Consider the following 14349-nt stretch of genomic DNA (forward strand, 5'->3'; position numbering starts at 1 on the left):
CCTCCTCTCTCTCTTTTGTTTTTTTCCCTCATTCATGAGATGTGGGTGTCACTGCCTAGGCCAGCAATGAATGTTCATCCCTAGTTGCTGTTGTGACGATGATGCTGAGTTAGTTGCCACCATGAGCTGCTGTGGTCCTTGTGGTGTAGAGACTACCACAGTGCTGCTAAGAACAATGTTCCAGGAATTCGACTCTGTAACAGTGGAGCTCCAAATCAGCATTGGTATTTTGCTTGAAGGGGAGCTGGCAGGTGGTGGTTTTGCTATGCAACAGCTGCTTTTGTCCTTCTAGGTGGTGGGTGAAAGGAACTTAGGGGCGCTACTGCAGTACACCTTGCTGATGGTACATACTGCTGTCATTGTGCATCGGTGGTGAATAGAGTGAATGTTGCTGATGGTGGATGGGGTGCAAACAAACAGGTTGCTTTGTTCTGGAGTGTGTTTGGCATTTTAAGTGTTTTTGGAGCTGCATCCGTCCAGGCGATTGGGAAGCATTCCGTCAAAATCTTGACTGATACCTTGTCGATGGGGACGGCCTCTGACTTGTTCTTGTAACAGTAATATCTTAATGTGGCTACAGTGTTGCACTCAGAAGCCACACCCCTGACCTTGAGTCCTGCCCCCTTGGTCATGCCCAGGATAATATAAATCTAGGGATAAAGACTGCTCAGCTGGATATCCAGTCATCTCTGTCCCGCCTGGAATTGAGGTAGTTGCAACCTAGTGGGATAAGGCCCTTAAGTGGTCACTAATTGACAGCCTGATCCTGCCAGGAGTGCAGTTATCTTCTGTCCAGGCAGGATGAGAAAGAGGCAAGCAAACCGACTGGATAAACAGTCACACTCTCAGTAATGGGCCACACAGAGCTGGAGGTTGGGTCTTCTACAACAGAACTTAATTCAAGCAAGGTGGGAGAAAGTGAGGAGTTCTAGGCGTTTTTAATCAACCTATTCAGAGACGTTATGACACACTTTTGAAACTGGTGCGACTTGAACCTGGACCTTCTGAGTCAGAGGTAGGGACACTACCACTACGCCACAAGACTCCCAGAAAGGCTGGGCAGGATCTCGTACTTCCACATGTGGATGATTGTTTCTGAGGTTGCCTTAAGTTCACTACACTGCGAATCTGGATGAAATACTAAAACTGTACGTTGAGATAAAATCTTCTGGAGAGCTGTGACAAGGTGACCTAAATAGATGGTGCTTTTAAATTTATGATGTATGCTGTTTTTCATTAATCATTTAGTCAGACATAGTAATACAGGAAAACATTACAATCTTTGTAGGTCTGTTGTAATTTTAACGAAGAAGCGAGCCAGTTTTCCAGTTGTCCAAATGTGAATAGTGTAGCTTGCCTGTTGATTAGAACATGTAGCAATCTGAAATAAGAATTTGACTAGGATACATTTTGGAAGTCATATAGAAAATTTACGAAAATATCTATTTTATTTTGTGTGAACGACTTCTAAATGTATCTTCAGATTACACACACGGGTTAATGTGCGTATTGCACCAATAATTTTCTCAGTAGTTTAAAAAATTCTGCTGATCAGGATCATTTAATTAAAACTTAAGCCTAATAATATTCTGTTCCATTTACTCAGCTGGTTTGGCTGAAGTAGGTTTGTAAAAGTTGGCATTGCCTTGTCATGAATGTTTCCCACGTATTTCTGTATTACTTGCAGTTGCACAAGCTTCTTCCCCACTGAATTCTAAGTTCTTCTGGTTCCAGCTTCTGTGCACCAGCAGTTTGGTTTTCCCTGTTATTAGCAGCTTTACCTTCAGATGTCAAGGCTATTCCTTGGAATCCTCTCTTAAACCCCTTTTGTTTCTTCTGTTTTTAAAATCTTCTTTAAAACCAGCAACAGTAATAACGTATTGAGAAGATTTGTAGCTCAGGTTGAGGTTCTGGATGTGAGTTTGCTCGCTGAGCTGGAAGGTTAGTTTTCAGACGTTTCGTCACCATCCTAGGTAACATCATCAGTGTAGCAGTTTTAATGTAAGCCATTGACTGGACCACTAAAATAAAATGTGACCCTAGAACAGAAGAACTGGGAATTCTGCTGCATTCTCCCGTAGCCTTTCCTACCTTTTGATGGCTGATGCGATTGGGGCCTCAGCTGCACTTCCCTATTTGTCTCCCATTCCAATCAAAAATCATTCAAACTCTCCCTTGACTGTGTTCAAAGACACAGCTTTCACAGCTCTCTGCGGAAGAGAATTCTACAGATCACTGAATCAGAGAGAAAGAGAGAGAAAAAATGCTACTTACCTCTGTTTTAAAATGCATTCCCTAGATGCAACGTTCTACAGAAGTGGTATCCACCCTGTGACGTATTCACAGAACTTTGTATGTATAAATAAGATAGTCTGTCTTTCTAGTCATGGATTCAGGCCAAACCTGCTCAATCCTATCTCGTAAGACAACTCCTTCATACCAGGAATCATTTGAGTGAACCTTCTCTGAACTTCTATTGCAGTTGACCCTTCCTGGAGTAGAGAGACCAAAATCATACCCAGTGATCTAATTAAGGTCCTGTAATAAGTAGCAGCAAAATTTCTTGACTTTTGAATGCCTCCATTTCTGTTGCACTATGGACCATTAATCAGTTTGCCTTCTTAATCACTTTGCTGCACCAGCACAGTAACTTTGCGATTGATGTACCTGGACACGCATATTCCCCTGTACCTTTGAATTGTGCCATCTCCCTCCATTCAAATAAAATGCTGCTTCCTCTCAAAATGAACAAGTTCACGTTTTTCCGCGTCATATTCCATCTGCCATTTGTTTTCTACTCACTAAAGCTATCTAAATCTCTTTTTAGACTTTTTGTCCTCTTTACAACTGACTGTCCTACTCTCTTATAATCTCCAATTTTGGAAACCATAGTTTTGGTCCCATCTTTGAAGTGATTGATGTAGATTCTGAACAGTTAAGGCCCCAGCACTGATCCCCATGGCACTCTGCTAGTAACAGCTTTTAATGGTGAAAATTAATCTTGGTAATTTTCTGTCTTATGCATTGACATCAGACAAAAACAATAGCTACAAAATATTTGTTCAAGGTTTCTACTTTTTAAAATCCCAGCTATAGGGATATGCTGTTTGGTACTTTGGGCAAGTCTTTGGGATTTAGAATCTACGTACTTAGCATCACAACAACATGTACCATATTACTCATTTGTGCAGTAGGAAGATGTCTTTTTGGCTTGACAATAGCACCCTGTTAGTGGCAAAACATTTTGTGTTATGTCTGTGTGGTGTTGAAATTCCTTAATCAGCCATAGTGCATCCTTTTTATTGTCTGTCCGCCTCCCAACATGGGCTGTATCTTTATTAACAGTTACAGACAGCTTCTTAAATAACCTGCCACAGTTTCTGTATTGCCTTAGCTTTAGGCAAATCTGACCTCGTTGCCTCATGATTACCTGCAATTGAGTTTACGTAACTTATTTTAGACCCTCAATTCTCACCCACGTCTGAAAATGAAATTTTATTGTATTATGATCACTTTTCCAAAAGAAACCTTTACTGTGAGATCATTAATTAATTCTGCATCATTGCACACTATCAGGCCTAGATCCCTGGTTGGTACTTGGATGTTCACTTTAAGAACTGCCCCAAGAGCCCTCCATGGACTTACCTTCGACACCACTTCTGTCAGTCTGACTTATTCAATCCAAGTGAAGATTAAAGTCATCCAAGGTTGCCGAGTTGCTTGAGATATTAAGTCAGATGATGAAAGGTTTGGTCAATGAGGTCGTTTCTAAGGAGCCTCTGAGAAGTGGAATGCAACATAAAGGCGTAGATCGTTTAGGGTTAGGGAATTCCAGAGTTATTTTTAATTTTGTTATGGGAATCACTGGGTATTTAGTATCCATCCCTAATCACTCAGAGGGCAGTTAAACGTGAGATAGCAAGAACTGCAGATGCTGGAGTCGGAGATAACACGGTGCAGAACTGAAGGAACACAGCAGATCAGGCAGCATTAGAAGAGCAGGAAAGTCGATGTTTCAGGTCAGGACCCTTCTTCGGAAATCAAAAGTTAAAAGTGAACTGCTGTGGTTTGGTGTCTCATGTAGTCCAGACCAAGTAAGGATACCAGATTTCCTTCTCTAAAGGAATGGGATCAACATTTTTGCTAGGTGGTTCGCTTATGCAGTTGGTGTGGGTTTGAACTAATTTAAATTACTGGGATAGGATATGGAGGCAGAGCAGGGGAGTGACGCACAGAGATGTACAGAAGAAAAATTGAGTTTGTTAAGAAAGCAGTCCAAATGTAGCACAAGGGAGCATGGCAAGGTTGGATGGCATTTATTTTAAAACAAGGAGGTTTGTGAGTAAGTTTGTTGAGATGAGGGTGTTGAGTAAAACATCAGAATGTGATGTCATTGTTACTATACAAATAGGCCATATGTGTGGAACTTGAAAAAGACTGAATATCAACCCTCTCCACACCTGTCATAATTTTATATGCTTCTACTAGGTCTCCCCGAGCCTCTGATGCTGTAATAGAAACAGTCAAGTTTGTCAAACTTCTGCTTGTACCAAATATACTCCAATCCAGGTAACTTCCTGGTAAATCCATTTTGCACCCTCTCCAAAGCCTCCACATCCTTCCTGTTGTGTGGCAACCAGAACTGCACGCAATACTCCAAATTTGGTCTAATTAAAGTTTTGTACAGCTGCAACATGATTTCCTGACTTTTTTACTCAATGCCCCAGCTGATGAAAGCAAGCTTGCCGTGTGCCGCCTTTTATCGTCCTATCCACATGTGTTGCGACTTTTTGGTGAATGCTAATGTGAAGTACTCATATTAAGAACTTCACTCGCTTCCTCTGCCTCCATGCATAAACTCCCTACCTTAGTACGGCATAGATGGGATGGTTAGCTGGGCAGAACAGAAACAAATGGAATCTAACCCTGAAAGTTATGAGGTGATACATTTTGGAAGCCTAACAAGACAAGGGAATACACGTCGTATGGTAGGACCCTTAGAAGTCACAGCTGAAGTATTGTGTGCAGCTCTTGTTGCTAAACTAAAGAAAGGATGCCTTTGAACTGGGGAGTCGTGCAGAAGAGATTCACCAGGAATGTTGCCCTGGGTTGGAGCGATCCAGCTATGAAGAGGGTCTAGATAGGCTGGGGGAGCAGAGAAGGCAGATGGCAGTTGGGGGCAGGGAATCTGACTGTGGCATACATCTCTGGGGTTCTGAGGGGCATAGACAGGATGGGTGGGGAGAAACTTTTCGCGTTAGTAGAGGATTCAATAACCAGGGGCACCGTTTTAATGTAAGATGCAGAAGGTTTTGAGGGAATTTGAGCAAAAACTGAGGGGTTGTGGGTGTCTGGAACTCACTGCCTAAAATGGTGGTGGAAACAGGACCCCTTAAGACACTTAAGAACTGTTTAGTGGAGTACATGATGTGCCATAGCATGGAAGGCTACAGGGTCAAATGTTGGAAAGTGGGATTAAAATAGATGGATATTTGATGACTGACATGGACGTGGTGGGCTGAAGGGCCTCTTTCCGTAATATAAAACCTCTACTAATCTATGATGGATGTGATTTTACAAAATTGTCAGTGATTACATGGTTGCTACCAGACCAGCTTTTTATCTCTGAGTCTTTTTATTCAATTGAAATTTCACTATTTGCCAAGGTTGGATTTGAACCCATGTCACCAGAACATTTGTCTGGGATTCTGGATTATTTGTTTTATGACATTCCCACTAGCCACTGTCTACCTTGGGACCTGGCTAACTGAAGACATGGCCCAGATATAAGACTTGGTTTCTTTTCTTCAAAGTCTGTGGGCTTTTGCAAGTCTGAAATTCACTGTCGTTTCTGGTTATCATTGAGATATATTTTTCGTGGGCTTTGTTCTTGAGCCTCGTAATGAAGGTGTAACTACATTGTCCTTGAGAAGCATTTTGCAGGATTCTGACCTTGTGGCAGTGACCAGTAAATAGAGTCACAGAGTCGTGCAGCATGGAAACAATCCGAAACAAATAGTTCACATCAATATCAACAATCACAACCACAAATCTACCTAATTAATGAGATACTAAATGAATATTTTGCATTAGTGTTTACTATGGAGAAAGATATGGAAGCTAGGGAATTTGGGGATATAAATAATGATGTCTTGAAAAAGAGTCCACATTACAGAAGAGGAGGTGCTGAACGTCTTAAAACACATAAAAGTAGATAAATCTCCAGGACCTGATCAAGCGTTTCCTAGGACATTGTGGGAACCTAAGAAAGAAATTGCGGGGCCCCTAGTAGAGATACTTGTATCATCATCAGCCATAGATGAGATGCTGGAAGACTGGAGGGTGGCTAATGCGCCATTACATAAGAAAGGCTGCAAGGAAAAGCCAGGGAACTACAGACTGGTGAGCCTAATGTCAGTGGTAGGTAAGTTGCTGGAGGGGAGTCTTAGAAACAGGATCTACATGCATTTGAAAAGGCAAGGATTGGTTGAGGACTGAAGTGATGCAGAAGATAGATGAAGGGAAACGGCTAGTTGTTGCCTATATGGACTTTAGCAAGGCCTTTGTTAGAGTTCCACATAGTAGGCTAATAAAATGTGAGGCTGGATGAACACAGCAGGCCAAGCAGCATCTCAGGAGCACAAAAACTGACGTTTCGGGCCTAGACCCTTCATCAGAGAGAGGGAAGGGGTGAGGGTTCTGAAATAAAAAGGGAGAGAGGGGGAGGCGGACCGAAGATGGAGAGAAAAGAAGATAGGTGGAGAGAGTATAGGTGGGGAGGTAGGGAGGGGATAGGTCAGTCCAGGGAAGACGGACAGGTCAAGGAGGTGGGATGAGGTTAGTAGGTAGGAGATGGAGGTGCGGCTTGGGGTGGGACGAAGGGATGGGTGAGAGGAAGAACAGGTTAGGGAGGCAGAGACAGGTTGGACTGGTTTTGGGATGCAGTGGGTGGAGGAGAAGAGCTGGGCTGGTTGTGTGGTGCAGTGGGGGGAGGGGACGAACTGGGCTGGTTTTGGGATGCGGTGGGGGAAGGGGAGATTTTGAAACTGGTGAAGTCCACATTGATACCATATGGCTGCAGGGTTCCCAGGCGGAATATGAGTTGCTGTTCCTGCAACCTTCGGGTGGCATCATTGTGGCACTGCAGGAGGCCCATGATGGACATGTCATCAAAAGAATGGGAGGGGGAGTGGAAATGGTTTGCGACTGGGAGGTGCAGTTGTTTGTTGCAAACTGAGCGTAGTAGGCTGCTTAGTAAGGTTAAGTCACATGGGATCCAGGGACAACTGGAAAAATGGATACAGTATAGGCTTGACAGTAGGGAGACAGAACGTGGTGGTAGAGGGTTGTTTTTCAAACTGGAGACCTGTGACCAGTGGTGTGACACTAGGATAGGTGCTGGGTCCACTGTTGTTCATCATTTATATAAATGATTTTGATGAGAATATAGGAGGCATGGTTAGTAAGCTTATGGATGACACCAAAATTGGCAGTCTAGTGGGCATTGAAGAAGGTTATCTGAGTACAACAGGATCTGTATTAACTAAGCCAGTGGGCAGAGGAATGGCAGATGGGGTTTAATACAGATAAATACAAGGTGTTGCATTTTGGTAAGACAAACCAGGGCAGGACTTAAGACAGTTAATGGTAGGTACCTGGGAAGTGTTGTCAAACAGGGAGACCTAGAGGTGCAAGTACCTAGTTCCTATTAACTGGTGTTACAGGCATACAGGGAGGTGGTGAAGACGCTTGCCTTCATCAGTCAGAGCATTGAGTACAGGAGTTAGGATATCATGTTATGGCTGTACAAGATGTTGGTACGGTCACATTTGGAGTACTGTGTACAATTCCAGTTGCCCTGCCATAAGATGAATGTTATTAAACTGGAAAGAGTGCAGAAAAGGTTGACAAGGATGACACCAGGACTGCACAGTTTGAGTTATAGGAAGAGGCTGGATAGGCTCAGGGACTTTTTTTTTCCCCTGCAGTGCAGGAGGCAGAGGCGTGACTTTTATAGAAGTTTATAAAATTGAGGGGCACAGATAACTTGAACAGCTGAAATATTTTCCCCAGGATAGTTGAGTTCAAAACTAGAGGGCAGAGGTTTAAAGTGAGAGGGGAAAGATTTAAAAGGGACATAAGGGCAACTTTTCACACCGTGGATGGTGCATATACGGACCGAGCTGCCATAGGGAGTGGTAGAGGTGTGTACACTCAAGACATTTAAGACATTTGAGCAGAGACATGGTTAGGAAAGGTTTTGACGGATATGGGCCAAATACAAGCAGTGGACAGTTCAGTTCAGAAAACTAGTTCGGTGTGGGTGCGTTGGGCTGAAGGGTCTTTTGCCATATTTATTCTTTCAATTAAATTTATTAACAGACTGTATTAATGGATGATTTCAATAAAACAAATATAAATTGGAATGTCCAAATTGCTTAGAGCCAGAGCTGGTTAGTGCTCTCTTTTCCAATTTATTTGGAAACTGAGAAGAGGTAATCCTCACTCTGACTTGTATGAAATGAGCTGATAGCATTTCGATAGCAGATAGAACCTGGGAGACATTGCACAGGTCAGTGACTTCAACATGATTAATTTCAAGATTACTTTGGATTTCAGTCCACAGTACCCAAGAACAGTATTTTATCGAGGCAAACGACAAACGTATATGGGAACAGACAAAGTGTTTTCTAAATTGAGTACATTGTAGCACCTATCATCCTCAACTGGCCTGACATAGAAAATTGTCCTTTTCCATTCTCTCTATTAAAATCCTTTTCGTAGCTTTAAAAAGCTTCTGTTTGATAGAGTCTTTTCTGTCTCAATATTTCCAATTTCTTTTTAGTATTATATTTTTTCATCCACAGCATTGTGCTGCAGGGAAATGCATTTTTTCTTCCTTTGTCTCAAACATACTGCACAATTTCTTTTTAACTTGCTGGTAGTTCAGAAGCAAGAAATTCAATAAACAAAATGTTGACATCTCCTTTCACGGTTGTCAAACTTAATGAACGGTGAGCACAAGTGACTGAAAATGATATAAGGGGCACGTTCGGTTTTACTTTAATAAAATTGAGAACTTTTTCAATTTTGTAACCAGTTTAATGTATGGTTGGTAGGTTCGTGTGGCACTGAAGAATGCAGAAAAGGAGTTGGAGGTTCGCAGTGCCTGGGCACTGCCAGAAACTTTGCAGAAATGGTTGCAGCTTACTCATGAAGTAGAGGTTCAATATTACAATATTAAGAAACATAGTGCTGAATTACAACTCAATGCTGTAAAAGAGGAGGTAAGTGTAACATTAGGCACAATCATTAGTGACTTCTTCAAGCAGACATGTGAAATGCAATCAAATTGTTCTTTAGTTCAGTGACAACGTGCTGTTTGTAATAATTTAGAAGAAAGTAGACCATTCATAAGCACTGTAGAAATTAACTTATTTTGTTTATTTTATAATAATTAACTGGACAACTCATGAGCAATGAACTGTGATTGACCGACTCAGTATTATGTAATTTATTTGTACAGTGAAAATTTAAATTACTTTCATATGGCTTATTGGAGACTGTAATATAATTTGACTGCTTTTTTTTTAGGCAGAGAAGATTAAGAAGAAGCGTAGCACAGTATTTGGAACATTCCATGTGGCTCACAGTTCCTCTCTGGATGAGGTTGATCACAAAATCCTGGGAGCAAAGTAAGATTCTCATTGCCTTACTAAATATTCTTTTACTGTTCGATTTAATTGATCGTGCTGTAAGTTTTCTCTGCATTGGATCTTGCATATGTGTTAAGTGTAAGTGAGGATATTGCATTTTCTGTAATGGCTGAAATGGTGATAAAATGCTTCTAAACCTTCTAGGAGTAAACCTTGATGGTCACATTGATAAAGGTGAAAGAGTAAGATGGTCATAAACAAGACCAGGAGATCGGCTGAGATTAATATTGACATTTCAAGACCTGTACAGGCTTGCAACCTGCCAACAAAGTCCCAACAACAACCCCATTGATTACACATGATTAAGGTGACCAAGACTAAGGGAGTTCCAGATGCCTCATCTCCTTGCACCTAGACTATGTTGTATAGAGTACGTGTTCAGAGCTACAGCAAGTATCTGGCAGCCACTGAGAGGCTTGCTGAGCCTACCTCTCCATGACAATCATCAATCTCTTTGGGAAGAAGGCAAGCGCTCTCACACCTGAGACATGGCAGCCAAATGGCTTAATATGTAACTGATTGTCTGTAGCCACTAACATATCTGCCAAATTATCCCCTGTCACTCACTGCACCTCCATTAGATTTCATGTAGCTGTGATCAGACCCCCAGCATCAGCTTCTAACAGTCCTCTGTCAGATCCCTTAATTGTAATGGCTCTCATTGGCTGGCCCCACGCTTGTGTAAAGTGCTGACCAGATTGTGATCACAACTCTAATGACCGAGGTGAATGTGTTTGTGCTAGTGGAGAGTGCACATGGAAGATGTAATGGAGCAAACTGAGATTTCCGCTTTCTCTTAGAGTGGGTTGCAAGGTTACAGTTGATGGTACAGGCAACCCTACTGGAATGCAAGAATATGCATTGGAGAGTGCAAAGAATTAGGTTGACATCACTCATCTTCCCACCTTTCCATAAATTACATTTCCTTTATGTCCAGTGGTCACTCTCTTCCCTCTTTAATTCCCTGCTGTCTGGCTCATTTCACTGCCATCTCCTGTGGAGGTGTGACTGTCCTTGTATCAAGTTCACCGCTACCCATCTGATGACTGAAATCTGAGACCACTCTAACAGGTTTGTTGCACATGATTTCTGAAGACTGTCATCTGCGATGTGGGGACCTCAGATAGAATTCAGGGTGAACTGAGGTATCCAGTCAATACTTTTGGTTCAAAATGGTTGTAAATTCTTGAGCTTTGCCTTTTGCACCGAGTTGCTGGGCTGCCCTTTCGTTGAGGAGGGGTTGTTTGTGGAACTTCCTTCCCTAGTGAGTTGACCACCACCATTTACAACTCAATGTAACACAACTGTAGAACATAGATCGGATCTATTGGTTGGGATCACTTAGCGCTGTCCACCAGTTGCTGCTGCTGTTTTTTGGCACACAAGTGATCCTAACTTCACCTGATTTCTACATATGCCTGGTGCTACTTCAGGCATGCCTCTTGCACTCTTCATTGGAGTTGGGTGTATTGCCCGTATGTTGATGGTGGTGTTAGAGTGGTGGATATGCCAGGCAGTGAGGTCACAGATTGTGGTTGAATACAGTAATACTGTGGTTGATGACCCATGGCATGTCATAGACGCCATTTTTCAAGTCTCTCAATCTGCTTGAAATCTATCCAGTATTGCACACTGGTATTGTTGGACAGCACAATGGAGGGCGTGTGGAGGGACTGGAATTTGTCTCCACAGACATTTTGTGGTGGTCACTTCAGTCAGTGCAGTTGGTTTTGCTGTAATATGATAGTTGTGTTCCTGTGCAACATCGTGTTACAGAAAACCGTGCCATAGAAATAACGGGGCCTATGGGAAAAGTGGGGTTAGGGGCAGACCGCCAAAAATTGCCACTCAAAATCGCTCAAGAAAAATCACTCCAAAGCCTAACACAAAGGATAGCACTGTTTCAATAAATGTTCAATAATAATGAAATAAAAATAAAAATAAATTTGATACCTTACCAGGAAAAAATGTCAAGGTGACTTGATGGCGGAGGAGGTTTGTGGCTGCTCTGTTAATGCAGGAACTGAGGGTCATCATCATCATCATCACCTTCGGTTGCATTTGTGGTTGCAGGGTTAGGATGAAAATCAGATAATCCAGAAGTGGATAGCTGTGGTTCATTGTCGTCTGACTGTTTCTTGGGGATTGGCATAAAAAAGACATCCAGTTTTTGCTGCTTTGCCCTTTTTCTTCTTTCATGAAGATGCTGTTCATTGGGTGCCAATTAAGATCTTATTCCATGAACTGTTACCCTGCTGGGCTCTGCGTTGTAATCATCCTCTAAGGCCTGCAGCTGCTCCTCAATTTCCCTCAGGATAGAAGATAAAAGAGAAGTGGAAAACCCTCGTGGGGCTGCATCCTGGACTTCTTCATCGTCATCTCCAGCTTCCACTTCCCCCTCAGTGACAAGTTGTGGTAGATCAGCTGTAGAGAGGTCTTCACAGTGGGACTCGAGCAGCTCTTCAACATCCTCACTCTGCACTATTCCTATCATCATATAGCCATCACAAGTTCACGTTTAGAAATAGCATTCCCCTATTCATCAGTCAATTTGCATTGCTAGAACATATGTAATAGCAGAACTGACTGTACTGTCATGGGCAGATTCATCTCTGATGGCTGGGTGGTGGAGGACAAGGTCAAGAAGTTTTTTCACTCTTCTTTCTCTCTCCCTCTGTTGCAGACACCCAGTCTGTTTAGCTTTGTTCTTCCTGACTCTGCCAGCTCAGCCAGTAGCGGGGTTACTAAGTGATTGTTCATGTTGGATGCAGCAGGTGTCCTCAGAGCTTCTTCTCATTAGTGTTTAATGTTCTTAACAACATAATAAGCTCTTCGTCAATCTATTACTATCTTTAATTCTCTTCCCAGCTACAGTTGGATACATTTCCCAAGGGTTTTTATTTCCAAAGGGAATATGTATTTATTGTGTATTGTGAATTTTTAAAATGTTTACCATTGTTCATCTGGCGTTGTATCTTTTAATCTTGTTTAATTTGACCCTCATACCTATGTAATTTGCTTTGTTCAGATGCAAGTTGCTAATTTTGGATTTCACCAAATTAATCTCAAAGTTGATTTTAAAGTTTGTGACATTCGTTCTACCCTGGAGGCTCTTTTTGCTGCAAGGTTATTAATTAATCTTTTCTCACTGCACAACGATAGATCTAAAGCAGTGTGATCCCTAGTTGGTCCCTAAGTAATTCATGTAGTAAATGATCAGCTATACATTTCCATAAATTCACCCTTCACACTAGCACTGCAAATTTGGTTTGGTAGTCAAACTGAGATTGAAGTCTTTCATGATTACTATATTGCCCTTGTTACATGCACCTCGCATTCCAGTCTGAAATACTGGTCAATCTGCAGCCAGATTTCCATAATGCTTATTAGGTCAAGTGGATTAGTTGCCCCTTTTGGATCCACTGCATAGTTTGACCCAGATTGTCACTCTGACTTACAGCCTTATCCATTTAGCATTTCTAACTGATGGATGAAAATACTTCACCCTTGTCATTTGCACTGATATGCTGGATCCCCCATTGTTTGGGGGGCGGGGGGTGGGGGGGGTGCTGCTGGTGGCTGGGGAGTGGGGAGTGTGAATGGGTGATGTTTGTGGACTGGCCTGTTCCTTAGTTGTTACTCTGTAATTGTTCTCTATGTTTCACGGCAGGGTGTGGTAGGAACTGCTGAGCTCAGATTTAACCTGTTGGCTGTGGGATTGCTTAGCCCTGCTTGTTGCGTGCTATTTCTGTTATTTGGCAAGTAAATTCAGCTTGAATTTCAGCTTCACCTGCTTGACCCCTTAGTTTTAGGTGAGTCTGGTGCTGCTTCTGCCATTGACCCTAGTACTCTTCATTACACCAGAGTTGATTGCCCTGAGGTTTGAAGGTAATGGTAGAGGTGGGGGCACTATTCCAGGCCATTGAGTCACAGTTTGTGGGTAAATACAATTCTGTTGCTGCTGATAACCCCAGCACTGCCTGGATGCCATTTCGAATTGCTAGAACTGTTTCAAATCAAGCAAAATGATAACACGATGGAGGGTATCCTCAATGTGGAGGCAAGACATTATCTTGCAAGGACTTGCTTGCGCTGGTGAGCCCTACTGATAGCACTGTGGAAAATGATTGATAGGTAAGTGCAGTGTGCTTTTTTTCGTTCACTTGCTGCAAAAGGCCCAGTCTGACAGCTGTGCCCTTTAGGACTCAGCGCAAATTACTAGTGGAGTGACTAAGCTACAGTTGGTGTTGGACATTGAAATCTCCCGCCCAGAGGATATCCTAACCTTGCCACTCAGTGCTGTCCCCAGGTGGTTGACATGAAGGAATACTGACCCATTAAGCCAGTAGATGGTAAGCAACGGAAGGTTTCCTTGTCCTTCCCCACTGACTGTACAGCACTCTGCCGGCACTGCTGGGCCTGCCCTGCTTTTGGAGCAAAACCATACCTATGGTATATTAAGTATTACCTGTGTATCTGTGTCAGTGAGAATAGGTGATAGTGGCGTCTGGGACATTTGTCTGCAAATTGCGATACTGAGAGTATGATATAGTCAGGCTGTTAATTGACCAGTCTGTGTGACAGCTGTACAAATATTGGCATCAGTCCTCCAGATGTTAGTGAAGACTTTGTA

The 14349-nt window shown here is 42.5% G+C and overlaps 1 protein-coding gene across 3 annotated transcripts in view; it reads left to right on the forward strand.

The window, feature by feature from the left end:
- The window catches only part of stim2b (stromal interaction molecule 2b), a 163535-nt gene that overhangs the window by 136603 nt on the left and 12583 nt on the right, over positions 1 to 14349 (forward strand). For all 3 annotated transcript variants that reach the window (XM_048532391.2, XM_048532408.2, XM_048532398.1), the window contains 2 exons: positions 9120 to 9287; positions 9595 to 9695. In XM_048532391.2, the coding sequence (XP_048388348.1) occupies positions 9120 to 9287; positions 9595 to 9695 (269 nt within the window). The remainder of the gene's footprint in view (positions 1 to 9119; positions 9288 to 9594; positions 9696 to 14349) is intronic.

The sequence above is a fragment of the Stegostoma tigrinum genome, chromosome 1, assembly GCF_030684315.1.
Source record: "Stegostoma tigrinum isolate sSteTig4 chromosome 1, sSteTig4.hap1, whole genome shotgun sequence".
NCBI lineage: Eukaryota > Metazoa > Chordata > Chondrichthyes > Orectolobiformes > Stegostomatidae > Stegostoma > Stegostoma tigrinum.